The sequence below is a fragment of the Scomber japonicus genome, chromosome 21 (assembly GCF_027409825.1).
Source record: "Scomber japonicus isolate fScoJap1 chromosome 21, fScoJap1.pri, whole genome shotgun sequence".
NCBI classification, from domain to species: Eukaryota; Metazoa; Chordata; class Actinopteri; order Scombriformes; family Scombridae; genus Scomber; species Scomber japonicus.
In genome coordinates, this window is record NC_070598.1 from 12,732,355 (window position 1) to 12,759,337 (window position 26,983).

The 26,983-nt window shown below is 41.0% G+C and overlaps 1 protein-coding gene across 1 annotated transcript in view; it reads right to left on the bottom strand.

Annotated features, from left to right (window-relative positions):
* Positions 1–557: 557 nt before the first annotated feature.
* The window catches only part of flt1 (fms related receptor tyrosine kinase 1), a 30,768-nt gene continuing 4,342 nt past the window's right edge, over positions 558–26,983 (bottom strand). Inside the window, exons 4-30 of the mRNA XM_053342457.1 lie at positions 24,751–24,875; positions 21,085–21,250; positions 20,843–20,979; positions 19,805–19,976; positions 19,533–19,650; positions 19,039–19,208; positions 18,775–18,922; positions 13,541–13,664; positions 13,007–13,115; positions 10,685–10,990; positions 7,884–8,030; positions 7,677–7,808; positions 6,571–6,677; positions 5,410–5,545; positions 4,846–4,950; positions 4,640–4,753; positions 4,423–4,511; positions 3,631–3,715; positions 3,439–3,536; positions 3,222–3,344; positions 2,496–2,607; positions 2,208–2,307; positions 1,852–1,957; positions 1,630–1,727; positions 1,304–1,373; positions 1,072–1,163; positions 558–730 (exon numbers count right to left, since the gene is read on the bottom strand). Coding sequence (XP_053198432.1) covers positions 562–730; positions 1,072–1,163; positions 1,304–1,373; positions 1,630–1,727; positions 1,852–1,957; positions 2,208–2,307; positions 2,496–2,607; positions 3,222–3,344; positions 3,439–3,536; positions 3,631–3,715; positions 4,423–4,511; positions 4,640–4,753; positions 4,846–4,950; positions 5,410–5,545; positions 6,571–6,677; positions 7,677–7,808; positions 7,884–8,030; positions 10,685–10,990; positions 13,007–13,115; positions 13,541–13,664; positions 18,775–18,922; positions 19,039–19,208; positions 19,533–19,650; positions 19,805–19,976; positions 20,843–20,979; positions 21,085–21,250; positions 24,751–24,875 — 3,458 coding nt within the window. The 3' untranslated portion in view covers positions 558–561. The remainder of the gene's footprint in view (positions 731–1,071; positions 1,164–1,303; positions 1,374–1,629; positions 1,728–1,851; positions 1,958–2,207; positions 2,308–2,495; positions 2,608–3,221; positions 3,345–3,438; positions 3,537–3,630; positions 3,716–4,422; positions 4,512–4,639; positions 4,754–4,845; positions 4,951–5,409; positions 5,546–6,570; positions 6,678–7,676; positions 7,809–7,883; positions 8,031–10,684; positions 10,991–13,006; positions 13,116–13,540; positions 13,665–18,774; positions 18,923–19,038; positions 19,209–19,532; positions 19,651–19,804; positions 19,977–20,842; positions 20,980–21,084; positions 21,251–24,750; positions 24,876–26,983) is intronic.

Sequence of the window (26,983 nt, forward strand, 5' to 3'; positions counted from 1 at the left end):
TGAAATAAATATCGACAGGTAAATTCTGTCTAACACATGATATAAGTCAATGAATAATAACTTCTTCCAGCATATAGCGGCTGTGTCATAGGAACAATAATTTCATACAGCAGAGTTCCTCTTCACAAAGTTCAGCGCATGAGGTACCAATACAATAAGCTCTATTAATAATTGTAGTTCAGCAAATACATTCCACATAACCTCTACAGAATAAGTACTGTCAGGTAATACCTAGCTGCTCTTGGAAAGGGTTGTGTGTGGGAAGAAAATACTCGATAATACTGAGGAGGCTTTGTTGTCCAACAGTATATGATTTCTGGAAACAGAAGACTGGCAAAAAATGACATTTTCTGTCTATGCAAGAGAAATGACAAGTTTGGTTAAAGGAGGAAAATGGGAAAGGGATTTGGGAGGTATAGACTGAAGTGAAGGAAGAGTAGGAGGAAAGAGGCATACTATACTGAGGTAGAGGATGCAGAAAGCAAAGTGGAAAAGCTGAATAAGGTACGAGCAAATTAAACTACAAAACGGGATAATACAAATCTTTAGTCTTGCTAGATGCTAGAGGGATGGGTAGAGAAAGGCAGAGTTGTAGTCAGGAGGAGGGGAACTCCCTTCGTCAGACTCCCAATCACACGGCACGATGGACGGCTCTTCGTCATGGAGACCTGTGCTGTCATTGCGCAGGAAGGGCACCTGGTTGTCCCCACCTTTACTGAAGGAGAAGATCCTGAACACAAAAAACATAACAAAAGTCTTTATCTTGTTTATAATTCATTATGCACATTGATTTATCTTTTAATGAATCAGTGTAATTTCCCTTAAATCATTAACTGATCTTTTTACAATACATCTGTATGACATCAGCAATGGGGAGCTGTATTTTGCCTTTGCATCATTTCCTTGTTTCTAGACATACTATAATGCAACCAGGCAGTGATATTATAATCATTGCATTCAATTGAGAAAAAGTTCATATGTGCACCATCACCTCCAGTCCTGCTATGCACAGACAGGATTTAGAGTCTGGATTAGATGGAGTTTAAGAGGTCAAATATTAAAGGTCACAACCTGCCAAGTTTTCTGCTCACGGTGCCATTATTCCATGAAAGACGCTCCAGCTCCTCCGATGGTAGGACCATGCCGCTGTCACTCTGCTCATCCTGAAGCAAAGAGGGTACAAACGGGCACCTTATCAGGGGGTTATTGGGTTTATTCTTCTTCTCTGTAATAAACCAATTCTGGTTCGTGTATTATTTCTGCGCATCTTTGCACGCAAGCAGAAGTGAAGGTGTTTTCTTACGTCCGGGCTGTCTGGCTCCTTGCACGGCAGTTCCTCAAAAGTCTGGAGTGTGGCCATACCTCTCATGTAGCTAGAGAGGTTAGATTAAGATTCATAACATAAATTGTAGGTTTCTCAACTTTCCCAACCTGTTTCCTGTTGTGTCTAAAGCCAGTTTCAGTTACTTCACACTGATCTCCTATCACTTTCACATCGACACCTGCCATTTTCTTTACTTTTTTTTTATGCCTTCTATCCCACTGCAGCATTTCTATAACACACATTAAGAGCTGTAACATCTTGAAGTTTTATCTTTGTTCTTTTCACTAATAGGTAAACTTTCTCACCTCAGGTTTGTGACAGCAAGTGGGTTTTCTTTAAATGTTTTGCTGTGATTTGTGTCTCCGGTCAAGAAAGATCCCAGAGGAATATAGTCCTTCCCGTCCTGTTGAAGAGAAGTTAAAGTGTACTAAAGTGAGGGAATTGTAAGACCTCATTTTTTGGGATGTTTGTGTCTTTAATGTAGATCATCTGAGAGACATAAATCATAAATCTGAGCAAAACCTGACCTGCTGCACCCTCGCCTGTAGCAGGTCTCCCAGTGTCTCCACCAGGTTAGTGAAGGTGGGTCGGTCTGTGGGACTGGCCTCCCAGCAGGCAAGCATTGTGCTGTAACTGCACACACACAAACACACACACACACACACACACACACACACACACACACACACACATACACACACACACACACACACACACACACACACACACACACACACAGTTTGTTAATTTACAAATTTACAACCAAAACAACATGATCTGTGTCTTGCTGCAAAACATTTCTTCCAGATAATAAAATCAATGGGTTCATTGTCATCACTACACCCCCCCTTCCTCCCCATAGGTTACAAAACTTTAAACCCACATCTCAGGTGTGCTGTACTCTGGCCCTCGCATCCTCGTTCCCCCCTTCAGCCTGTGGCAGAACTCCTCATCTATTTGAAGACCAGGATATGGGGAAGCTCCTGTTTGACAAACACACATACGGTAATTAATGATCATGTTACGACATATCCAGAGTTGAATCCACTCTCACCTCTGACACCATCTTAAACATTTAGGATTAGGAGGAAAGGTTGGAGTATTTTAGGATTGGGTGTTGCTTTCTGTTATTTTGTCCACCCTCTGTGTACTTGAACAAATGTGTTCTTACCCAAAGAGAAGATCTCCCACAGCAGAATGCCAAAGGACCACACGTCACTCTGGGTGGTGAACACCTTGTCAAAGATGGACTCTGGAGACATCCACTTCAGAGGGAGGCGAGCCTGCACAGCCAATCAGAGAACAGGGCCACAGTTACAAAACACCAGTCATGTAAGGCAAAATAAAGTTTGTCTGGCTGAAAAGTCGTTAGGCCACAGAAGTTCATTGCTCAATATTTCCAAAACATAGACAAGAAGTTATTGTGATAGATAGATAAGATGCATAATAGCTTTTATGAAAGATGACATTGTATTGGGATTTACTGAAGCAGCTATGATGCTTTTTATGTTTGCATAATACCACATAAATATTTTGTAAGTAAATACTTATAACTATACTAACACTGTAGTTGTTTTTGCTGGATGTTCTGAATGGTTTATGAAACTTTTATCCTAAAATACTAAATTTTATTTCCTATTTAAATATGAAATATTCCAAAATGCATAAATCAAGCCCAAATTACCTTTTTTTCCTCCCTTGTTGATTTACTCAGTTTTACAATTAGGACTATAATCTTTGTCAATGTTAGAACATGATGCTAAAAAGGCATCACAAATTTTGTAAGTCGCATTCATTGGTGTGCTTTATCATAATTGATATCTGTGATTTTGTAAAAAAAAAAAAAAAAAAGTGTAACACTTTTCATTGTGGGACCATATTGCTGATGCATACTCACATCTCCCTTGCGGACATAGTCGGGGTCTTTGTAAATGTCTCTGGCCAGGCCGAAGTCACAGATCTTCACCACTTTATTATCTGACAGCAAAACATTTCTGGCTGCCAGGTCTCTATGAATACACTGATTTGGACACACAGAGTACACATGTAATGAAATACAAGAAAAAAACATGCTTAAATGCATTGCATGCATATAGAACAGAAAAATGTGAGACCTTGCGAGAGGCCAGAAACTCCATTCCTCGCGCCACCTGGAAGCTGAAGGAGATGAGATCCTTCAGATATAAAGGCGAGTTGGAGGCAGATTTGTGCTCTACAGACAGAAAGAGAGGCAACACGGGGATGTTACTGAGCAGTTTGCATGTGCACAAAGGAAGGAGAATTTTTAGCTAATCTCCTGTCCTTACCTAGATCACTGTCTTTGCTGTCTCTCTCATCAAACTCAATAACACTGCCAACACACCCTGGCTCTTCATCCTTTTCTTCAGCCACCTGAGATGGAATAATATCAATGAACTGTGATTAAATACTGTACAGCAGAGAGACAAAGATGATGACAGGATAGCATACAGTCACATGTAAAGACAGACTGAGAGGCTGATGTATTTCTGAGATTATTTGCTAGGTTAAAAATTATGTCTGGGGCGCCAGTTTTTAGTCACTTCTGAGAAGAAATTAAGGAAGTTAACCTGCTCCTCCTCGACACCAGATAATATCTTCAAACCTTAAACAGATTGCAGAAGTGAGTTTTTAGTGTATGATCTTGTAATTGTGTACAGCACCAAAGGGAGATTTTGTTTTTTTCTCAGCTGCAAAGAGAAGCTGAAGTGTGGGCCACATGTGAAGTTTGCACAAAGGTCTTGTTTTATGTAAAGTGCAGCTATCATGACACCATCTCTCAACCCCAACTGGTCGAGGCAGATGGCCGCCCACTCTGAGTCTGGTCCTACCTGATGTTTCTTCCTGTTAAAAGGGAGTTTTTTCTTGCCACTGTTGCTCATGTGAGAATGTTGGGTCTATTTAAAGTTAAAACCTGAAGAGTTTGGTTTAGAACCTGCTCTATGTGTAAAGTGCCTTGAGATAACTTTGTTGTGATTTGGCGCTATACAAATAAAGATTGATTGATTGATTGATTGATTGATTGATTGACTATCTAATGTGCCTGGGGACAACAGCAATGTTGAAGCTGCTGAACTCACCATGTTGTGCACAAACACCTCCCTCTTGCTCTTCAGGAAGGTAGAAAGATTCCCATAGCAACAGTACTCAACAATGACCATGAGTGGTCCTGCACACAAAGAAAAAAAACACATATTACAATTATGAGGTCAGAAATACAGCTTTGAAACTCACATGACACCAATATATGCATTTAAATTAATATGTCAACATATGAAGGGATTCACACACACACACCTCCTGGCTTGGTGCAGGCTCCCAGGAGGTTGACTACATTCAGATGGTGGCCTATGTGGTTGAGAATCTTCAGCTCAGTCATCAGAGCTTTGTGTTCGCTGACTGTTGCTCCCTCTGGTGGACAAAGGCAAAAATAAGTCACAAATATCCTCCCACAGAACTGTAATTGTATGTCCTATGATAACACCAGAGAGCTGATCCTGTACCTTTGAGCATCTTAACTGCAACAGTCCTGCAGCTTGTGGAGTTTTCTAAACCAAATGCTGATGCCTGCATCACCTTACCAAAGGCTCCACGGCCCAGAGGTTTCCCTGAGAGAGACAAACAAAGTGTGTGAGTGAAAAAAGTAAGGTGTGCCTTTGTGTGTAATTGAGCAACTTTATTAATTACTATTATCATCTTTCCCGGACTTTAGTCGCTGATAAGAGAGGACTTCATACCCCATTAACAATCCATCTAACTGAATCCCACCCTAATGATAATGAGAGCTGATTAGTTCCAGTAAACACAGTTACACATCCCCTGTTGGAGTTAATTAGCTTGCCACAGACAACACAGACACAAAGTCTGATTAATGGAATGAGAGTCACTCCCAATAATAATCTGATAAGACCTATGAGAAAGTTCTTGTATCTGTTATGTGATCTTAAATACATGCCCTCACTCCCATTGTTAGCATTACTTTCCCAAAATCCACCTTGTCTCCTTCCACAGCTAAGAACAGCAGGCAAAAAACATTCATTTCTGTATTTTTTTCTAAAGAAGTGTACCTAATTTGAGCCGCTCTCTGGGGAACTCCCATTGGTTGGGGTCATATTGCAGTCTCTCACACTGCTCCTCTATTGGACCCTCTCCTGTGTCCAGTATGATTGACAGGTACTCTGGTTTGGTGTTTGAGCTGTTGGGCTTTGGAAAGGGAAGAAAGCATTTTGTAAAGCAAATTAATAAGCAGTAATTTAAAATGGTTCCTGGATGTTTTTCTATAATATGAAATCAATGCATTGACCCACACTGTTGCTACACCAATATATATGTATATTTGTAGTTCTTGGTGTTTTATATGAAGTTGTGAGCAAGGAACTGTTTCATAAACTGCATTCAAGTGCTTTTGGGAAACTCATCATCTGACATTTGAAACCATGGTGCCAAAAAACATTGTATTTCATGACTCATATTCATTTAAAAATAAATTCAAGTTCAACAGAATTTTGCAGCTTCTTTCACAAAAAATTAGCAGGATGCAGAAGTGACTGTGTATGACATTGAATTTAAATACACAGCAGCTATCTGTATGTTATGTTTTGTTGTTACAAGCAAGACAGCTTTATTTATATAGCACATTTCTTATTTATATAGTGAATTATTTATTTATTTTAAATAGTTATGGTTTTATTATTAATGTGTGCTATATATGCATTCTCATTGGTGTGTTACGTTTTATAATTTTGACAATAGGCTAATTTTATAGTAATCTGACAACAGAGTCTGATCTAACCTTTTCAGCATCCAACTAAATGTTAAGTCTCCTATTGATGAGCTGGTACTGACATTAATAAAATGGAAAGGGCAAAGGAGGCCCGTACTAAGAAGTACATTTCAGAGAATTTCTGTTTTGTACTTCACTGGCTAAAACATTCAAAAGCACTGGTTATTTAAACATTTAGTATACACTGATCTTGTATCTGCCAAGAAAAGAAATACAGCCATGGTTAAAACATGTAGACATGCAACAAATTGGTGATGTAATGATGATTCAAGAGGGGAGATGGAGAAAAAGAGAAGTGATTTAATGTCAAAAGAAAGTTGCAAAATACTGTTGTGTAAGTTTAGGGGTCACTTAAAATCTCAATTCAGCTGAAAGAAAGAAAAAGCATACAAATACTGAATATGTGTATTTATCACGTCATCATCATGCCACAGTTTCTCCTCACCTGTCTCAGTTTACGTATGAAGAGGGTGAGCAAAAGCCAGAGCAGAGTGGCCACCACACAGGTACAGGTGAGAGTGGGGATTTCTAAAAATGAGGCTTCTGAGGCACCTGCATAAACACACCAGAATTACACATTAGTGATTAATAAGCTGATTTGATTGCACACAAGTAGGCCTGGACTGAACTATACGGGTCTTCTAGCTACATCAAGAAAGACTTCTTTTATTTAATCTGTGTATTAGTTACTAACATTGATTTAAAATAGGTTAATTCATTTATTTCCTTATGTTTTTGTTGATATTTAGTTTTTTTTTCTTTTCTTGGTTTTGATGAGTTGCTTTTTAAAAAAAAAAGATTAATGAAGGTACAAATACAGTTTTAAATGTACAAAACTTATAAATCATCAAAGAAAGAGGAAACCAAAGATATTTTTTCTCCTCCTTGCCAAATGGGGGCACTGCGTTTTCACTTCATCCTCTTCATTAGATCCCAAGTTTCTTTTTAAAACATTTTTTTGGAAGATGTAGAAATGCCCTGCTCACTCCAGCAGCGGAGCCTCTCTGAGATGAAGGCCGGGCCCTTCCGGAGGAAATAAAAACGGGAGACAATTTCCTTCCTGACTGATCAGAACACAACAACACATCACACCCACAGCCACTCCTCTCAGACCCGGGCTGGAAGTGTGTCCGCCACTGCTGCCAGGGGACCGGTGCTCAAACTGGGGGGTACCAGAGCCACATGAGTCCTGCCTCCACTGTCTGCTACCGGACGTATAAGTTACAATGTGTGGGTGTGTGAATAAGGAAAACTGAACAAAAGGCTAAGTGTGTCCCATATTAGGATTATGTTAAAACATACTTTGATCAATGTTTACTCAGACACTAATAAACAGACATTAAGAATTCTGTTTATATCTTTATCATCTTCCTCTTATACAATTAACAGACCATGTGATGTGCTGCATGTCTGTACATCCAGAACATACATCTATTTAGAGAACTGGGAACAATGGATTTAGACATAGCCATATATGGAAGAGCCTCATCTTTGACAAGCCAATCAAAGGCAGAGATGTTTGAAAAATACCACCTTTCAACAGACACTTACTGTTGACCCATATATAGGCAGAGCTTTCTGCAGATCCCCTCTCATTGGTGGCCTGGCATGTGTATAGACCCTGGTCCTCCACTGTGATCCGGTCAATATGGAGAGTCCCATCTTCTGGTGATATGACGATGCCTGAAGATGGTTATACAAACTTTTAGACACCAAATAAAAGCTTCTGTTTGCATATGTATGGTAATGAGTTTTTACCTGATCCCTGCGACAGAGCACGTTCATTCTTATACCATGTGATGGTCGGGGGTGGGATGCCCTTAGAGGGACAGCTGAGGGTCACGGAGCTGCTCACATTGACAGTACAATCTGTCAAATTGTCAAGCAGCACTGGAGGCTCCAGAGCTGAAAGGAGAAGCACACACCATAGTATGAGTGTCAAAGTGGGAGAGCGTACTTGAGTTATCAGTGCAAGTACATTTACTCAAAAACTATACTACTACTATACTTTTACTTCAATTCCACAACTTTTCAGAAAGGAAAAATGTACTTTTACTCCACTACATTTACTTATATTAAGATTTCACATACAAATATATGACCTGCTTAAAAAATACAGTGCATGTCTAATGATTAATTACAGTACACAATTAAAACACTACATAACATAGTAAAAAATAAGTCCTCTCTGACCAGCTACTACATTAAAATGTTGTTTACACCAGCAGCAGTGTTAGACACAGTGTGGGCAAACAAATGCTAATCACTCACCTATTTTCTAGACAAAAAATCAAACATTTTGGGACAGGTTGTTTTGCATAATTAGTTATTTTACTTTTGATACATTGAAGCTGCTAAAGCTGCTAAATGCTCCACCAGCTAGTTGCTAACTTTGTTTGTCTTCTGTTTGGTTTGTTGCTGGGCAGGTAGTGTTTGGTGGATTAATATAGCTTTTTCCTGTTGTGTCTAAAAACTGTGCTGTGCTAGTGGTGAGGCTGAACATAAACAATAAAGCTGAAGGTCAGAAAACTGAAAGAATGAGCTGAAAGATGACAGATGTGGGCGCTAATTCTCTTTGGGTTTGTCATAACCAGTGATACCTTTCACATTACACAGTTATTCGATCCATTGTTCTAATAAAGATATCAATCACAGGCACTTTAAGGACATTGTTCTTCTAATATGTTACTAGATAAAACTTTGAATAGATGACTTTTACTTGTACAGACTATATTTTAAATTGTGGTATATCTACTTTTACTTCTTCCACCACAAAAACATCCTAAAAAATGATCTGTGTTGACATTGTCTCAGTACATTTGTAGTTATTTTTAGACCGAAACAAATTTGTGATGAAACGAAACCAGTGCTATTTTTTCTGGATCAGTGCCACTCTCGGACAATAATCGGGACTTGCAGTGACACATTTCTGCAAAAGAGTGGCCTTGGCTTCAACCTGTGAGTCAGCTGATGTTTGGGCTCTCCTGGGCCCCTTACTCGCCCTGAAATACCCTGCATACAAACCCATTTCTAAAAAGCAACAACAATGTAGTATTTCATCATCCAGACACTTATTGGCCTGTTAGTACACACAATGAGTTGAACACAGTTTTTCAGTTTCCTTCTCATGCACTATAATTACACTATAATACACACGCACTAAAATTAGACAATTGACTCATTGCTCCTGGGATCTTTTCAACCCCATGTTTTATTTTTTCCCCCCTCTATTCTCCCCATTTTTCTCCATTTCTAGCTCCCCCTATTTCATTCTGGTCACCCTGTCTCTCTAGTAATTCCCTTATGGGGGTCCCAGGGGAGGAAGTTGACGTGTTGAGCCCTGATTGTATGAAGAACAGCAGTAAAAGACATGAAGAAAAGTCACTTAACCAAGGCGACTGATTGTTGTTTCCCCTATCTTCCTCCTGGACAACAATTGATGATTGTCCACGGGGGCTGAGGCCTGACAGTGTCTGATTGGCTGATTGTTCCTCCGGCCCTGTGTAGGGGCCTGTAAATGTGGCATTGTGGGAAGTGCCATTGTGTGCTCTTCCTCCAGACAAGAGCTCATTCCCACGTGAAAGAGGTGCTGAGCTGGAGCGCAAGAGCAAAGGCAGGGTGGGGCCCCAGGAAGCCAAGGGGACCCAATTCCCAAGCAGCAGACCTCTGTGAGAGTGTTTGTTTGTTTGCATATATATGCAACATATGGACATGCATCCACAGAAAAAATGGGGAGTTTGGGAGTTTAATTTTTCAGAGCTCAACTTAAATTTGTCTTTGAAATGTAGTTATTAAATGTTGTTATTCAGAAAGCCGTTTTGGCTCACGACAACTGCTCACTCAAGAACCTGAAACAATAAATCTGTCTAATTTCTGGCATGTCCGAGGGCCCCATTCAGCCCCTGAATCTTTCAACTCATGATAACTGTTTCAGTTCCTCTGCGTTATAATTGGAAGCAATAAAAAGTGGTCTTATAAGCAACAAATGATGTATTGTGAAATGACATCACTACTGAATGCTAAATACTATTAAAAACCTCACTGAGATCATCTATAGCATTTATATATTGTACTTTAAAAACCATACTTCTGTATTTATGTGGTTTGAATTTTCCTCTTGGTTTTAGGCATATATATTTTTAGATTTCACAAATGCAGATGTATTGTTGATGTCCCAGTTGCTTCTGGTTCCACCAGCTTATGTTTTTTGTCATATATCCGCATGTATATATATATATATATTTATGATATGTGAGAAATAAAAGTTGAGCTGAGCAACTGGAGACCTCTGGACAATTAAACTCAGTTCACAAATATATACTGAAATGATTATGGCTTTTCTTTGTTTCCATGGATTTATTTTTTTGTTTTTTATGGTTAAATTATCTAAAAAAAGCTAAAAAAAAAAGAAAAAGAAAAAGGAAACATACTAAAACATGAACTTATAATGCTCGATATAGATGGACCTCATTTGATTGATCTGTTGCTGCTGTACTGTACATTATGGATTTTAAGATTATAGATGCTGAGGAGGAGGACAGAGAGGAGATACTACTCACTTGTGACCACCACCTGTGTGTCCAGGTGCATCACCTGTCCTGTGACGAAGTGGTGGGCGGAGCATCTGTAGATCCCAGAGTCTCTGGCTGTCAGGTTGTTAAGCAACAGGAGTAGAGAGTGGGAGAACTCCCCTGATGTAACCACCCTACTCAGGCCAGGGCTCAGGGATTGGGCATCCTCTGTGTCGTTCACTCGTTGCCATGACAATGCTGTGAACAGGTACTTATTGGCTATACAGGTGAGATGGAGGTCTCCACCCTCTCTAGGTTCCTCCCTTTTGCTTACACTGAAGCCTCCTGGGACATCTAAGGGAAGCACAGGGAGACAAAAAGATAGATTGATGAGAAAGGAGAGGTGAGGAGGGAGATGAACAAACTATAAACCATTGATCTCCTGTTTGATAAATGAGGCCTCTCAGTTTCTCGACTTGTCCATATGGGTCCTGAAACGTATGCTTTTGCATAGCTGATTCTACCTATCCTTCATTTTTTGTGGGCTAACCTTTGATGACAATGCTGAATGCTATTGTGGGTAAAAGCAGCTAGTGGAATACAGTGAAAAGGCTTTTTATTTACTTTAGCCATTTGAAACTTCCCGTGGAAACGGCTCGAGAGTTTCCTGATGGCAGATAGTGTTTATCTTTCCCGAACACCCCAAGGCCTCCCGAAATAAAGCGGACCTGCCAGTCCAAGGAAGTGCGCTGCACGGGGAAGTGGAACGATAAGAGCCCCAGGTTCCTGTTTCGCTCTTGCTCACACACTAAGAGCTCAGCACAGTCTTGTGCACAGACATACACACATTAAAAAACACATGGCACAAAATCTTACCATGTATCCAAGTAACAAATCAAACCTCTTGTCACACACAAAATTACAATATGAGCACAATGCACGTACGCTTCTTTGTTTTGCCAAGTATATTGACCTATGTATGTAATGTGTTTTACTTTGTCTGAGACACATACACACAGTGACAAACAATGTTTTTCAATAAATGGTCAGGATTCGCCTTATAAAGCATGTAAAGATAAAAGTTTGACCTCTTGCATCTGATACAGTACATTATTATTATGTCTTTCAACAAACAAATATTCAAATTTGTAACCAGACACCAAAAATAAGAAAATGGCAGATTGTTTAATGGGAAATGCTGCATTTCTATGATGTAAAACTAACTGAGCACCAATGCATTGTGACATATTAGGGGATGCTGTTGCAGACGGTTGTGTTGTTTGAGCTCTGCATCACATCCTGTCTCAGCAGTGCTCTGACCGCGCTGCATGATCTCTCTGCATGCCTCTGAAACTGTGCCTCCTGTCTTTCTGACTGAGAAATGGTCGTAATACAGCAGTAAAATCTTCATGTATTCTTCTGCAAGCCAAAAAAACAATTTCCCCATCATCTCTGATCTCGAATTCTTGAATTGGTTTACTCCACATTTTACTTATCTGTACCTTTCACTAAAGGTCAGTCAAAGACATTTTTTCTTCTAATGCATGAATACAGTGTTTTTTTCATAGAGAATGAAAATATATTTTTTAAATAGCCTTTCATCAGTGTTAGCACACTATTTTATCTGCAAAATGTCTTATCTATTTTACTATTATTATTTTTTTTGATCTTATTGTTGGACATTTGATTCCATTTGATGTTGTAAAATCAGATTTTATTTCCCTCCTGGAATATTTTAATTCTGGTTTGACTTTGTAAACATGCTGCATAAATAGAGTTTATTTAAACTACTATTATATGTATTATTTCTTTTGGCAACATTAAGTACAAGGTAGGAAAAAACATGATGTGTTCAATCTATTAGATACTGTCTGTGTGTTCAAGCAAAGAAGAGATGAATGATGAATGGTGTAATAAGTGACGTCATATCAGACATTCAATTTGAAGTACTGCCATTTTGGGGTGTAGTGAGTGTTTGAGACCATTCTTCACAGAAAACATGAATGTGTCATTTTTAACAGTTACTCTGACTCAAACAGACCATTGCAAAGTATTTGACATTCATTCTTGACCCTAGACCTAAAATATGGAAAAATAATTATGCAAGCCAACAAATCAAGTGGATCAGCTGATATACAGCACTGGATGTGAAGTAAGCCTACTCTCCATTTAGGAGGAGGAAGTCAAGTGAGAAAAGTAACTGGATGACAAAACAGACAGAAATTGGTTATTGAAGGCTTTTGAGTGACATTGAAATAGATTTTTTTCCTGTAATTGGTTGTGTAAGCCTTGAAAAGAAAAATCCCCTGATGTGCACAAGAAACCAACACCCATGTACAACAAGAAGTGATTCATTGGGTCTGGCATTACCTGTAATATAGAAGTGGATGTCTAGTTGGTCTGCGCCTGCAGAGTTAGAGGCAATGCAACGATACATTCCAGACACAAAGGCCTCTGCCACAGTCAGGACCCCCACCGTCTGTGGAAAGCACAAACATCCGCATGAACAAACCGGCACTTAACACACTATGAAACACACACACACACACACACAGATTCATTAGGTTCAGGCTCGTTACCTCTACCATTGATGGCAGGGATAATATTTTCCATGGGCTCACTAAGCAGACAATAGGGGTCTCTGAGCCAGACCTCCTGCCCACTTCCAACCCAGTGGGCAGCTCAACATGCAAGCTGTCGATAAGTGTCGGTAGTTAATGTGGTGTCGTTGATTTTTTGTTAATGTGTGTGAGTAAGAGCATGAGAAATGCATTTCATGATGCTGTGATCCAAATGGATGTTTTCTTTGTGTTTTTTTCAGCTGCAGTCTTACCAATGCACGCCAAAATTCTGTTACCAACCAATCATCTCTTCTGTCAATGTGAATTTCAGTGTTTTACCTACCCTTTTCTTCCCCTGAAGGACTTCCTGTCTGTGCGTAACACTCAGAATGTGGTTGTATGTGGACGTGGCGGGGATACTCTCTGTTACAGGGCTCCATAGCGAGGACGACGTTGGACACACACACCTTGTAGAAGGAGGAGGAGGAGGAAGAGGAGGAGGAGGAGGAGGAGGAGGAGGAGGAGGAGAGGGACTCAGCTGTGTTAACACAACACAAGTCATATTATTGCTGCTTCCAGGTGTGTGTGTGTGTGTGTGTTTTTCTCAGCTGCGCTCAGCATGGAAACGCCTTGATCATCACTGCATGATGTTAACATTCACATAATCATCATCATCACCAATCCATTTTTATCAATAGCATCACGTCCTCTCACCCTGTCCTGCAAGCTGACAATAGTGAATCTTTGGAGTGCTATGTAATGCTGGATTGTTCATCCATGGAGGATGCAGAGGTGGTTTTGTCATCCTGTGGATCTGCTTCCTTCCATTCTTAACAAATCATCCCACATTTCCAGGACAAGAGTTCCTGTCCCTCTCTATGATTCTCACAAGTTTAAATCCATAGATTACACACTGGTGGAGCTATGGGAACTGGAGCTTATGCAAGTGGCTTTGTGGTTATTTTTGCTCATCAACTTATGATGAAGAAAATTGAAATCATACAGGAGCTGGTGGCGGGCCTTACACCACACTGAAATGTGGAGGAGATGAAGTGATGAAATATGTGATGAACTATAATATTAATCATCTACTTCTTCATGTGTCATAACAGCTGCAGTGGTGAAAATTTCAACTGCAGTCATTACTTCTATCTATCTATCTGGAGAGATCTCATACACCAAAGAATGTAGCTTCATTATTTAGACATTAACCACCACCCTCACTGTAAACTATCATTTCCACAGTGTTCATTGATCCTGTGCTTGTTTATAGATACATCACTGCCCCTCTTTGCTCCCTGTCTCTGTCTGTATCCTTGTCGTCATCCTCCTCTGTCTGTCTTGAGCTCCTCCCTGACGTTGGTTCCTCTCTTTGCCCTGATTGCTCTTCCTCTTGGCATCTAGATAGGACCCACCCTGTGCATGACATTGCGAGCCTCACACACACACGCACACACACACATGCATACACACACATACACACACGCGCACACACACAGACAAAGGCACATACTAACACCTGATGCATGCCCTCACACACGCACCCTCACATAGACACAGATTACATCAGCTAATGCTCCCACGCTTCCCAGGAAAGGCTCTTTCACTAGAAGTTGCACTCACACACAAATACGATTAGTTAGATGGACGTGCGGATGTAAACGTGGTTAGAAACACAAAAAGTGAACATGCACAATCACACCACAGCCACATTCATGCATACGTGTGTGCCTGCCAACAGGGTGAGCAGCTGCCTGAAAATATGAATGAACTGTTCCAGGTTGTGTATCAGTGGGGGTCATCTCCTGTCTATACTTCCTGTCCTGTTAAAATACACCTTGACCACTGTCCCTGTCCTGCATGTTCCCGAAATAACCACAGAGCCGTACCATACACCATACACAAGTATAAGCAAAGTTTAATGCAAAAAACACAAACAACTGATATAAACACTTCAAAAACAATACACCTTAACAGCTTCATACAAAGTTGGCAAATATTGTCATTTCATCATATGTAAGTTAGTTGTATAAAATTATTAAATATTAGATTCATATATTAATCATATCTGTATACATTGAAAGGATCACATTGGGAGACACCCGTAGAATGGGACACACACACACACACACACACACACACACACACGCACAAAGACGTTCTGCACACACTGGCTTTACACACACACACACACACACACACACACACACACACACACACACACACACACACACACACACACACACACACAGATGGACTGTACTATAACACTTATGGCACTCACTCTCTAAAAATGGCTTGTAGTATCACACAAACACTTGGCTGATTTTTTAAAATTTCAATACAGAGACAACAGGGCTGTTATACTGACATCATTTGACAAACAAACATTAGACATTTTGACATGGGATGATACTGGATGACGCGGGATGACACAATATGACAGAGGGCAGTCATAGTCTCTTGGTCTGTGGAAACTTCCTACATGGTAGGCGTCTGCTGCTGACCGTTAGTCTTTTAATAGAGAACTGTTGGCATCCCATAGTGAACAACACAAAGCTTGTCCTCTCTCCTGTTTCACTAATCCATTGCCAGGTGAGCACATTTGACCTTCTACCGGTGGCTAAAAATCGGAACAGAAACTCACAGCTTTCGTGGATGTCAGAATCAGATCAGGGCTTGGGACAGGCACGGTTCATGCACCCATTATAGTACCACTCTAGGACACAATAAAAAAGCAAAGCAGCTCCAGAAATGTGGCTGGTGGATGGATGGAATTGCACTTCTTCTGGCTCAAAATGTCTGTGAAATGTAAAAAGCATAAAACAACTACAGGATGGCTGGGTGCGAGGTGAGGACTGTAACTTGGGCAATGGAGAAAATAAATAAATAATCAGTAAAGCAGATGTCCTTAAATCCTTAGTGATGTGGCTTATTTTCCTTTGTGTTTCCTGTGTCTCCTGGTCTTCACTGCTCAGCAGTGTTCCAAGTCACTTTCCTCACTTTCCACACCAGTTTAGCAAGCACAGGATCATCACATGGGATCACTGGTAATGTCACTGAGGGTTCTGGCTGTGATGGAGAAGCGTTGATGAGTGTGTGGAGGTGGTGGAGGTTTAGGGGAGGGAGGGCTTCAGGGTGGAGAGTTGTTCTTCTGTTGAGGTGGAGGATGCTGGGGTGGAGTGGAGGGCAGAGCTGGTGAGGGAAGGGGTTGCAGAGGTATGTGTGGGGGGCAGTGGAGTTGGGGTGGTGGTGGTGGTGGAGGAGGGGGGGGCTCTCAAGAATAGATCAAGCTCTTGAGGAAGCGAACTGTGCCACGTTTGAAGACGAAGGGACAATCACGCTGCTGGGAAGCGTCTCGCGTCGGAGAGGAAGCCAAACAACAAGAGGAAAAGCGCTCTGATTTTCGCACAGGAAGCCCAGTGCGCCTCCTGCCCAGGCCAGATAAGAGCGCTGCGGTTCCCAGGGCCAGACCCAGGAGTGGACCCAGGACCCAGGCGCAAGGCCCTGTCAGCCTGGCCCAGCCTGGTCCACTGTCCCTGGGCCTCCTCCAGCGCGGCGTCAGGCTCGTGGTGCAGCCGGGCTGCAAAGAACAAGGGGCCTAGTGAGGATCCAGCCAAAAACTAGTCTAAAGAAACACACTCAACACAGTCACTGAAGCAGAACCAGAACAGAGCTTTACACAGGGCCATTAATCAGACAGTAAAGAGGCCAAATGTAATCTGCTGGGACATTGCTGTGCATTTGTACCTTCTAAGATGTGTTAATGTTTCAAATTTTCTGTTATGTTAGGTGTCTTATGTTTTTATTTCTTTTTCTTTTATGCCAGATTTTTGGTGTAATTACTTATAGATTGAAATTAATTTGTTTTTTGCATATTAACCCAATCACACTGTATTTACATCTAAATATCAAGCAAACATTTTTTTACCACTCTTACTCTTATGACAGATAAAATACACTCTCAAATGTACTGTTTGTCTGCTAAATAATACCATTATGAAGTACAACTGCAGCAAAATTTCAAAAATAATTAATACCTTAAGATCTAAATGTAAGAATGCACCAGATCTTCTAGATAAAGAACAACATTTCAGGATGAAAGATTCATATCTCGCTACCCAGATTCAGATATTCTAGCATCTGGTCTAAAATATCTTCATGTGCATTATGTAGATTACATTTGGCATTTGGCAGAGATGGACGGATGAAACCACACTGCCGGCACTTCGGCATGGCGCCATGTGAGAGTGTCAGGGTTAAGGGTCAAGTATGCTGATGATGTCAGTGTGTCTCAGAGGGGGAATAGAGTATGGGCGGCTGCTGCGGTGCTCTCAGGTAATACTTAACCTCTCTGACTTGGTCATGAGCAACACAATAAGTGTCTGACCTCCAAAAACAACTCAATCAATGTTTTTGGCAAGTGCCTGCTTGAGTACACATGTATGTGTGTTCGTACTGTCAGTATGCAAGTTGACTAAAAGACAGTCCCACTGCATCACTGGGTTGGGCCATTTCTCATGAGAAATTTATATATAGTGTCTGTGTCAGATATAAGAAAAAGCATCACAGGATGCGGTGTGCAATCACAATAATAAACAGGCCTCTCACCCTGCGTCCTGGACAGGAAATTCATTAAATCATAGCGTTTGATTTGGAAACCAACAAATCGTGACTGAGAGCACGGAACTGGCTTCGATTGAAGTGTGTTTTTTTTCTCTATCCTTTCAAGTCTGAGATACACTGTGTACTGTGTCTGTGAATGTACCAGGCACACACACACACACACACACACACACACACTTACACACACACACACACACATTTGTATGCACTTAAACAAACATATGGAAAAAGACAAATGGACAGTTAGGGAACAAACACATCAGGAAAGACTTGCTCAAGCAAACAAACATATAAACACAGACATGATGAAACACACACACACACGTGAGTACAGTACATACACACACACACACACACACATTTTCACACATTCCCGCACATGAAAGGCCCCAAAAGGCATCTGTTCTGGTTACAAGGAGGAAACTCTGTCTGAACACATGCTGAAATAGACAAAACATGTCTCGTTTTCAAAATCACATACACACACACACACACATACACTACACACCATTGAATAAACACACAACAAATAAAACATTTTGAAAAAAATTTCTGTGTTGGAAATAATAATATCTGTAAAACACACACAGAGTGTGTAAAGATTAATTTAATATGAACTAATATGAAATGATTACTAAAATTAAAACAGAAAAATAGTATATATTATTAGTTCTTTTGCATTGTGCTAACCCTAACCCTTAAAACGTTACTGAATTTATTACAAAGGAACAAAGGATACAAAGAGATCCCTATTGCTGCAAATTCATATATTCTGTCTTATATTTTGCTTTCTTTATTGTGTGTATTTTGGGAAATAAGACAGCTTTTTATTATTCTGTTTGTAAAAAATAAATCTGCAACTTTGTAAAGAAATCTGAGGATTCTTATAGTTGTCAAAAACTAATGTTCATGCAGATTGAAACTATTAAGTGGGCTAGAAAAGCTACTTACAGGCCTTTGGATGGGCAGGCATGAAAGAGCCACTGGATGTGCGGAGGAGGGACACCATGGGATGTGCAGTGCAGAGCTTGTCTGCTCCCCCGTGGCACAGAGCCGGGATCCTGCAATGACACCGCTTTCTCCCCTATCTGAGGACTCACTGTGAATCAAGAAGACCACACACACAGATACAAGAGCAAAGTTTAACCACTGAGAGGAGCAACAGACAGAGCTTCAAGTGATGGGCGGGTGAGGGATTCAATCAGCATTTCTCACCATTGACCACAAGTGTGAGTGTGAGATTCTGGTAGAGTCCGTGTTCCTGGATTCGTACCAGGACGGTGTACTTTCCAGCATCCTCCTCTGCCACATCCCGGATCACCAGAGAATTCATGTCCATGTGGTATCTGGAGCATTGCTCTGCTGCCACCTTGCCATCTTTCAACCTGTCAGATAAATAGCAATGTTTTTGACGAGTTTCAAGAACAGCATCTTTACATTTGTTGAAACAATTAGAGCCAAAATAAAGGAAGAAAACTCTTTTCAAATATAGCATTACTTAGGAAATTTTGATGACTAAATAAGATGAGTCATTACTGGTTTCTTAAGCAGTTGCATTTTGATGTCTTTCCATTGGAATAAATATGGCAGAAATTATATATATAAACAAAAAAGGGAGTAAAACACTAAGAAGGAAACACTATCTGGATTCAAACACTATCTGGTGCGATTTCTGATCTGAAAGGAAAAGCGTCAAAGTGGTCTCTTACCAGATGACTTCAGGGACAGGGAACGCTTTTAGTTTGGGAGAGATTCGGTAAGATTTCTGTCCCGCTTGAACTTCCATCACAGCCCCTTGTCTGGGCTTCAAACGGATAAATGGACGGTCTAAAATTTAGGAAACATAAGATTAAGAAAGTGAATGAAGATGACTGTTGTGAAATACATTCTCCACCCTCACTAGTAATTCAGAGCCTGAAAAAAGACATCAGAGTAAAACTCATGACTAATTGATCAGGTGATTTCCAAAGAAAAAACTCACCATAGACTGTAACAGGGACTTCCTGTTGTTTTGTTTTTTCACCACTGGTAACACGGCATGTGTACAGGCCTCGGTCTGAACGCTGGAGCTTTGGGATGGTCAGAATACTGTAGAACAACATGTGCGTTCTGTGTTTCATGATCCTTTTGGAGGTGACAGCAGTGTTGTTATTCTGGAGGTGGAGAGAGAGCCAGAACATGAACACAAATATGTCACGCTGTGAATCCAACAGCTGGAGAATTCCTTAAACATCAAAACACTTCTTGCATGAAAGTTAAAATAACTGGAGTGATGTATTTATATATACTTTATCTGCATGGTAGAGTGGATGAATATAACTTATGATACATACTGCAATTACATTACAAAAAAATGAATAATGGTTGTAAGCATTTGATTCTCTGTAGCACTTCCTCACTTCCAAATCCTCCAGTCTCGAGAGATTTCTTACGATGTGGCAACACAGAAGTTGCTGTTACAAATGGCCTCTTACTAATCTATAAAACATGAATAAATCTATTAACTATATTTATATCTACTACATCTAATTGATAATAAAGTCATTACAATTTATACATCCCTAGTGGAATAAGCTTTATAGAAAGTGTACGGGTACATCACTGCAGCTGAGATCAATTATATTCACATTTGTTATAAGTAAAGATATATGTTCTGTTCTGAAATGGTAAAACTTCAAAAGTAAATTTTTTTTTAATACAATAAATACATAATAGCCTATGATTTTTGCTCAAATTCACATTTTAAAGAAGCACTTTTATCTATACTCAGGTTATATTTTTAACCTCACTCAGTAAAGTGACGAGTATGTGTACTAGCTGAAACTGCAGATTTGTTTTTTAAACTTTAATCTGCAAGCTTGTTGTCATATTTCAGATCACACTCAGTGAACTGATTTATTGTTCCCATGAAGAATATTTGAGGGTAACAGTCTATTAAACCTCTATCGAAGGTCATCTAAACTTGTTCTTCTCTGGTTTGTACAAAGTACATTCATGCAGACATGAAAGCATGTCTGACCTTTCCAGGGTAGTCCCAGGTGATGTTGACTCTGGTGTTCAGCTCCCCGGTGGCAGTGCAGTTCAAGGTCAGTCTCTCTCCCTTCAGGGCCTGCACTGGACCACTGCTGTTCAGATACACCTCCATGATATTACTCACTGGCACAAAAGAGAGAAAAATATAGGAAATGATATAGACAGAAGCCAGAGTGGACTGGGGGAGACACATAGGTCTTTATTTTTGCATGTGATTTTTTTGCTGACCTGGTCTGTGGACAAAGTATATACGTGACTTGTGTGTGACGCCATCAGTGGTGGTCTGGCAGAAGAAGAGGCCGATGTAATAGAAGGTGGGAGTTCGAATGGTGAAGCCTTGCTTGCTGTTCCAAACAATGCTCCTCTGGTCTGGACTTAGGCTGTGGCTGGGGAACTGTGGGAGGAGGGAGGATTAGGCAAAACACATCAAATGTTTGACTACCATGAGATCACACATTGAGCACAGCTGAAACCTCACGTACAAGTGGAGAAATACACGCCTAAGAAGACCATTACAATGAGGAATGTTGATATAATAACCATAAAATTGCAAATAAGGTCGGAAGACATCACTGGTGAGCAAAGAACAAGAAACAAAAATACACAAGAGGAAACATTCGCATATGTCATTTGTATCAATGCCAGAGGACAAAAATACATTTTGCAATCTTGACAAAAACATTACTCAGCTTCTCAGTGTCAGTACAAACATGTATTGAGGCCAGAGTGATTTTTAAGTCTTTGGTACCAAGTCCATGGTGACTCTTCAGTCCTTAGGGGCAATTCCAAGTCAAGAGAAAAGTATTTATAAAGAAGACTAAGAGTATACAACCATGATAGAGGCTCTATGAAGCTGTAAGGTATTAGATAGATACACAAATTTTGGGCAAATAGACATATTTTGACCTGATGATGGTGGTAGAATGAAAGACACTAAAACTTTATAGAGACCAATGATGCCTGTTCCTAATTTCATGCCAATCCATCAACCCTTTGTTGAGATATTTCACTAAAATCAGTAAATATAAACCTCATGGTGGCACTAGAAAAATCAGAGGACCACCCACATCTGTAGGATTCATCCTCTGGATATCTTGACCTTCATGACGATCCTGGCAGTCAATCCATCAGTATACCAAAGTCAGTGACTAATGGACAGGCTGACAGACTGCCATTGCGTTTCTGAATCTTAAGAAGGCCTAATATAATGATAATAATAATTTGATTTTTTCTTTTACCTGAGGTTAAGTCCTTCTAATGTAGGCTACAGGTCTAGTTATTTTCATAGACCTGCATGCTGCGTCTATCACTGCCTTAATTTTTCAGAGATTCAACCAGATTGAAACTGGAGACTTCAAAGTTTTTGCTTTTAAATCTTAAGTCTTAAGACCATATTGTTGTGGCTGAAGTCTGACTCACGCACTGGACTACAGCTCTGTTTTAGAATTTCCTAGTCACTGCTGCTGTAATGCAGAAGGGAATTTGGGAACATTCTTCAAATGATGAATGATGAACCAACAGTTTTTCAAGCTGAGTATTGGAGCCAAATATTGAGAAGGCATCTGATGCACAATCTACTAGTGACTGTCAAATTGGAGGCAGAGTATCATCAAAGGTGTTCAGTGTTTGACAAAACTGTGCCCATGTAACTGTGTCATTTGTAGAATTGGATTTGAACTAAAATAAAGCTTCTTTTGGTCGTCATTTTTGTTTGCTTTTAACAAAAGGGTTCAAATGCATTTTTTTGGTCAGACAAAAAACCTCCGGCTGATGCCAACAATAGAGAGCAAGATGAGTAAATTGGTTTTGTAATCTGGTTTCTTGGCTACCTTGACATGGACTCTTGTGTAACTGTGTAACCTTGTTGTTTTCTTCGAGGCAGACTCAAGGAAATGTTTACTAGAGTTTTTGTGACACAGTGGAAGCCTCCCACCCTCTCTCAAGGGAACAGGTGGACCCCCCCCCCCCATCACCACCACCACCACCACCACACACACAAACGCACATCCCCCTTATCCTGCACCCCCAGTGTGAATTGGCTGATATCCCCCATCCCAGAGTGAGGTGACCCTTACAGACGCCAATAAGTTCCTCCTCTGTCCCTCTTGTTCCTGTTAAGCAGCTCCTCACTCTTCCCACCTTCAAAACTCACTGAGGCCACATCCGAGTGCCCTCAGTGCCCTCAGTGCCCTTTCTGCCCATCTTACCCCCATCTACCAACCAAAGATGAGGAGGCAAGGCGAGAGTAGGGGGCGGTGGTGGAGATGGAGGCAGGAGGAGAAATGAAAGGATCCAGAGGAGTCAGGATATGAGAAACGTGACTCCAGTCCATCTCCTTGCATCCTGTTACTACAGGATATAGACATTTGTACAAGAACCCCAGGTCAACACCGTCGTCCCAGACCTCCGGGACCTCCGGGACCTCCAGGTCACTTTCACAGCTAGAAGCGAGAGAGCTGGGCCACCTGGGTATTGTTCCCGCTGAGAAGAGTCGCATCAAAGTTCCAGGCAAAGTGCAAAATCCTTCCAGGAAAAAAACACTCCAGAGGCCTGTGACCGCAAGAAGATTCCTGAATCAAACTAGCCAACGGAGGGCAAGAGGGGTGAGAGGAGTGAGCAGGAGATGAAGGAAGAGGAGGAGAGCTATTTTTAGGCTAATTACCTTAGTGGTTCCAGGCATTTTGTGAGGAGGACAAAAGCATGTGTGTGCTTGTGTGTGTGGTCCATTCATGTCTGTTTTAGGATCTGATTCAATGTTTGGAGAAATACGATGACATACAAGGCGTGGTTTGTCCAAGTGCTGTTTTTGCTCTTCCTGGATCCACATTTTTTGTTCCCTCTTAAATTTTTAGGTCAATTATTAGTGATGGTAAATTATGTCATGTCATAAACTCTGGAATAGCTTTTAAGTTAAAGTTGAAGAAAATCACTCATGTTAGTTAACTAGAGTTATGTAAGCTTTTCATTTGTAAGATTTTCATCTATATTATGGATTCATGCATTATTCACCAGAGCCTACTGTATACTTGACAAATACTCTACTGTAGTTAGATCACAAAAAGCATCCTACAATGACGCACAAGCCACCATATTAATGATCAGCACTCCTGATTAAAGAGATCGGACTGTACTTTGATCTGTTGAGGCCAACAGTAGCTGCTTCTGCTTCCTCCTCCAGGCAAGCCAGCTGTTTAAAGCATCAGGGGGAAGTTGGCAGCCAAGATTGCTACTACAAGAGGTGGAGGGTGAGATGTGGGAAGTGGTGCTGGCAGGGAGCCAACAGGGCACTCCAGACCCCATGTCCTGTCTCCAGGGGTAAAAAACAAACAAAAAAGAATCCAACAGGACGGAGTGGGCGCCGTTTGATCGGAAAAAACCCGTAAAAAGAGAGGCATCATTGACTGGTCTTCTTGAAGGCGTGAGCAGACGGGCATAGTTTAGTTTCATTTGCGGACCAGCGCACTGATACATCAACATGAACACACACAGACAGCAAGCACTCCAAATGCTCGTCTTTGCACTTAGTAAGGCTGTTCGCTCTCCCCCTCACTCAACACTCAAGCACCGACACTCACAAACACATCCGCACACACTTTCACACATATCCGCAGACGGACACAAACAAACGGACACACTCGCCACAGAGTAATGGCTGCCAAGATAAGAACAATGTGGCGAATGATCCAGAGAAGGAGAAATAACGGGACGGTGCATTGTGTGCATATGTGAGCATATGTGAGCCACTGATGGAAAAAACTGAGTGGGACAAGTGATGAGGTGCAGAGAATGTGAGTGGTGTGATTGGGTGGAAAATGTCAGTGTGATGTACAGTAAGTGTGTAGATACATTCACTACATGCATGCTTGACTGATCATTTCTACTTTCTGCACTGACCTTGACAAGCGTGGTGGTGACATTAGGGTGGGTGACCCTGCAGGGGATGACCAGCGGCTGCCTTTCCTTCATGTACAACACATCTGGGCTCATAGTCGGATGTTCCACAAATGGCTGCTGGCTGTCTGAAACCCAAACACTGCGGTCAGGGAAACATATGGTACAGATAATAAGCATGTCTTTCTTTCACATCAATATCACATGAAAATGGGAATATGAAACCATGTGTCAAGTTCAAGGGCTTGGTTCAATCAGATAACAAAAAACATAGTTTCTCACAATGAGTTTTATCCAGCCAAACACATAGTTTCAGTTTTACTTTAAAATATTTGTCTCTATGCCAACTAGTGAAAGTGAAACTATTTTATCAACATAGTGACATCTTTAAATATCCTGTTCTGTCCAACTAACTAACCTTAAAAATGCAAATATTAATATTAAATAAATAAAAATCTAAAAATATTCTTTGTAAAGAGTAAGCCCGGTTACATTTTTCACAGGGACAATTTTGGAAAAGAGGTGCAGCTGTTAAGCAGTTGAACTTTTGGCAACACCTGTAAATTGCTTGATGTATTCCCAGATCTATATTCGATATGTTTGTAATCTGGAGCCAAAATGTTGTCTCCATAGTGGATTTTGGTTAGTCTGTGCATCCTCCACTGTTGCTCTTCTTGAGGTTTCTTCTTTTTTTACATGTCAAAGGGATTTTTGGGAGATATTTGACAACAGAGGGTGCATGACTTGTAAAGCCCTTTAAGGCAAATTTGTGATGTGTGAATTGACTTGACTCCATGTAGTGAATCTACAAATCTATGGTCAAATAAGCCCCCCAAAACTATTTGCATGGCTAGATACTACAAGAATTAAAGGACAGGTTCACAATTATTCAAGTAAGAACAGTCAAATGCCGATATGAACATTGGAACAGGTTTTGCTTGCTGTAATCATTCCCTCCTGTTCATACTGACCATTAGAAGATCCCCTCCAAAAATGCTTAAAATGTAAGTAATGCGACACAAAAAAGGTATTTAAAAGTTTTTCCAATGATAATATGAGGCTTCTGCCATCTGTGTAAGTCAAATAAAGTGGATAATTTCCGGCGTGTTCCTGTTCAGCTGCAGTAGACGCATAGAAACAAAAAGAGGGAATTTTTGCACTCAGGGAGAGCTGTGGATTTTGTCCCCAATCACTTACACTGAAAGTGCATTATGAAGGGATCTTCTGATGGCGAGTATGAACAGGAGAAATGATTACACCAAGAAAAAAATATGTCAGTGTTAATTGGGGGCATCTAACTCTTGTGAATCAACCCTTAAAGTAAGAAAATAATCCCTTATTTAGGTCATTTTGAGCGGACTGAACCTTTAGATTCATGCACACATAGGAAACCAAGAAAACAATCAACTGCTGCTCTGCAAACACACAAACAAACACGCTTGCAAGTATCAATCTCAGCAACAAACAAAAACAAACATACACACACTCCTAAACATACACACACCCATTTATTGAATAGCCATTGAGCAAATGACTGTAAGTCAACAATAAACATACAGATTGTTTAGAGGCAATCAAACGGCCTCTCTGAGCTTTCTCCTCCCTGCTTGACTACTGTAATATTTCTGTGCCATTGAAAGGTGTGGGTGTTGCTCAGTGTATTGTTTGTTACTGTAGGGTGTTATTCAAGGAAAGCAAATCTCTGAACATTCGAACAAAAGTACCCCAAGGACTAGTGGACTGAGGGCTTCCTTCTCTTGCTTTGATTTCATATTGAGGGCTCAGGGAGGAGGCAACGTCTGAGCAGAGCCGCAGGCCAAGTCTGATGCTTAATGGACATGGCGACCTGAGCGATTGATGGCCCCCGAGGGTCCTGTTGGCCAAACAGTAGCATGCCCTGTGACCCTGGCCTCCAGCCCAGCTCCGTTCTTGGACAGCGACACCCCCCTCTGCACACACTGCCCCCCTCCAGGACAGGGAGGAGCTGCCTGGGCAGACATTGTGCCTCCTCTGCCCCTGGATACTACTGAGCTACTGGCCTTCTTCTTATCCTTCACAGCTACACCTACACACACACACAGACACACACATATACCTCCCCGCCGCTACCTTGTAGAGACACAGCAACATCCCCTCCCAGCACACCCCCTTCAAGCCCTTCCCCTCCTCCCCCAAGCACAGGATGCTTCAAGCAAGGCTGAGCAAAGCAGATAAGGCTGATGCCCTGGGAAACTCT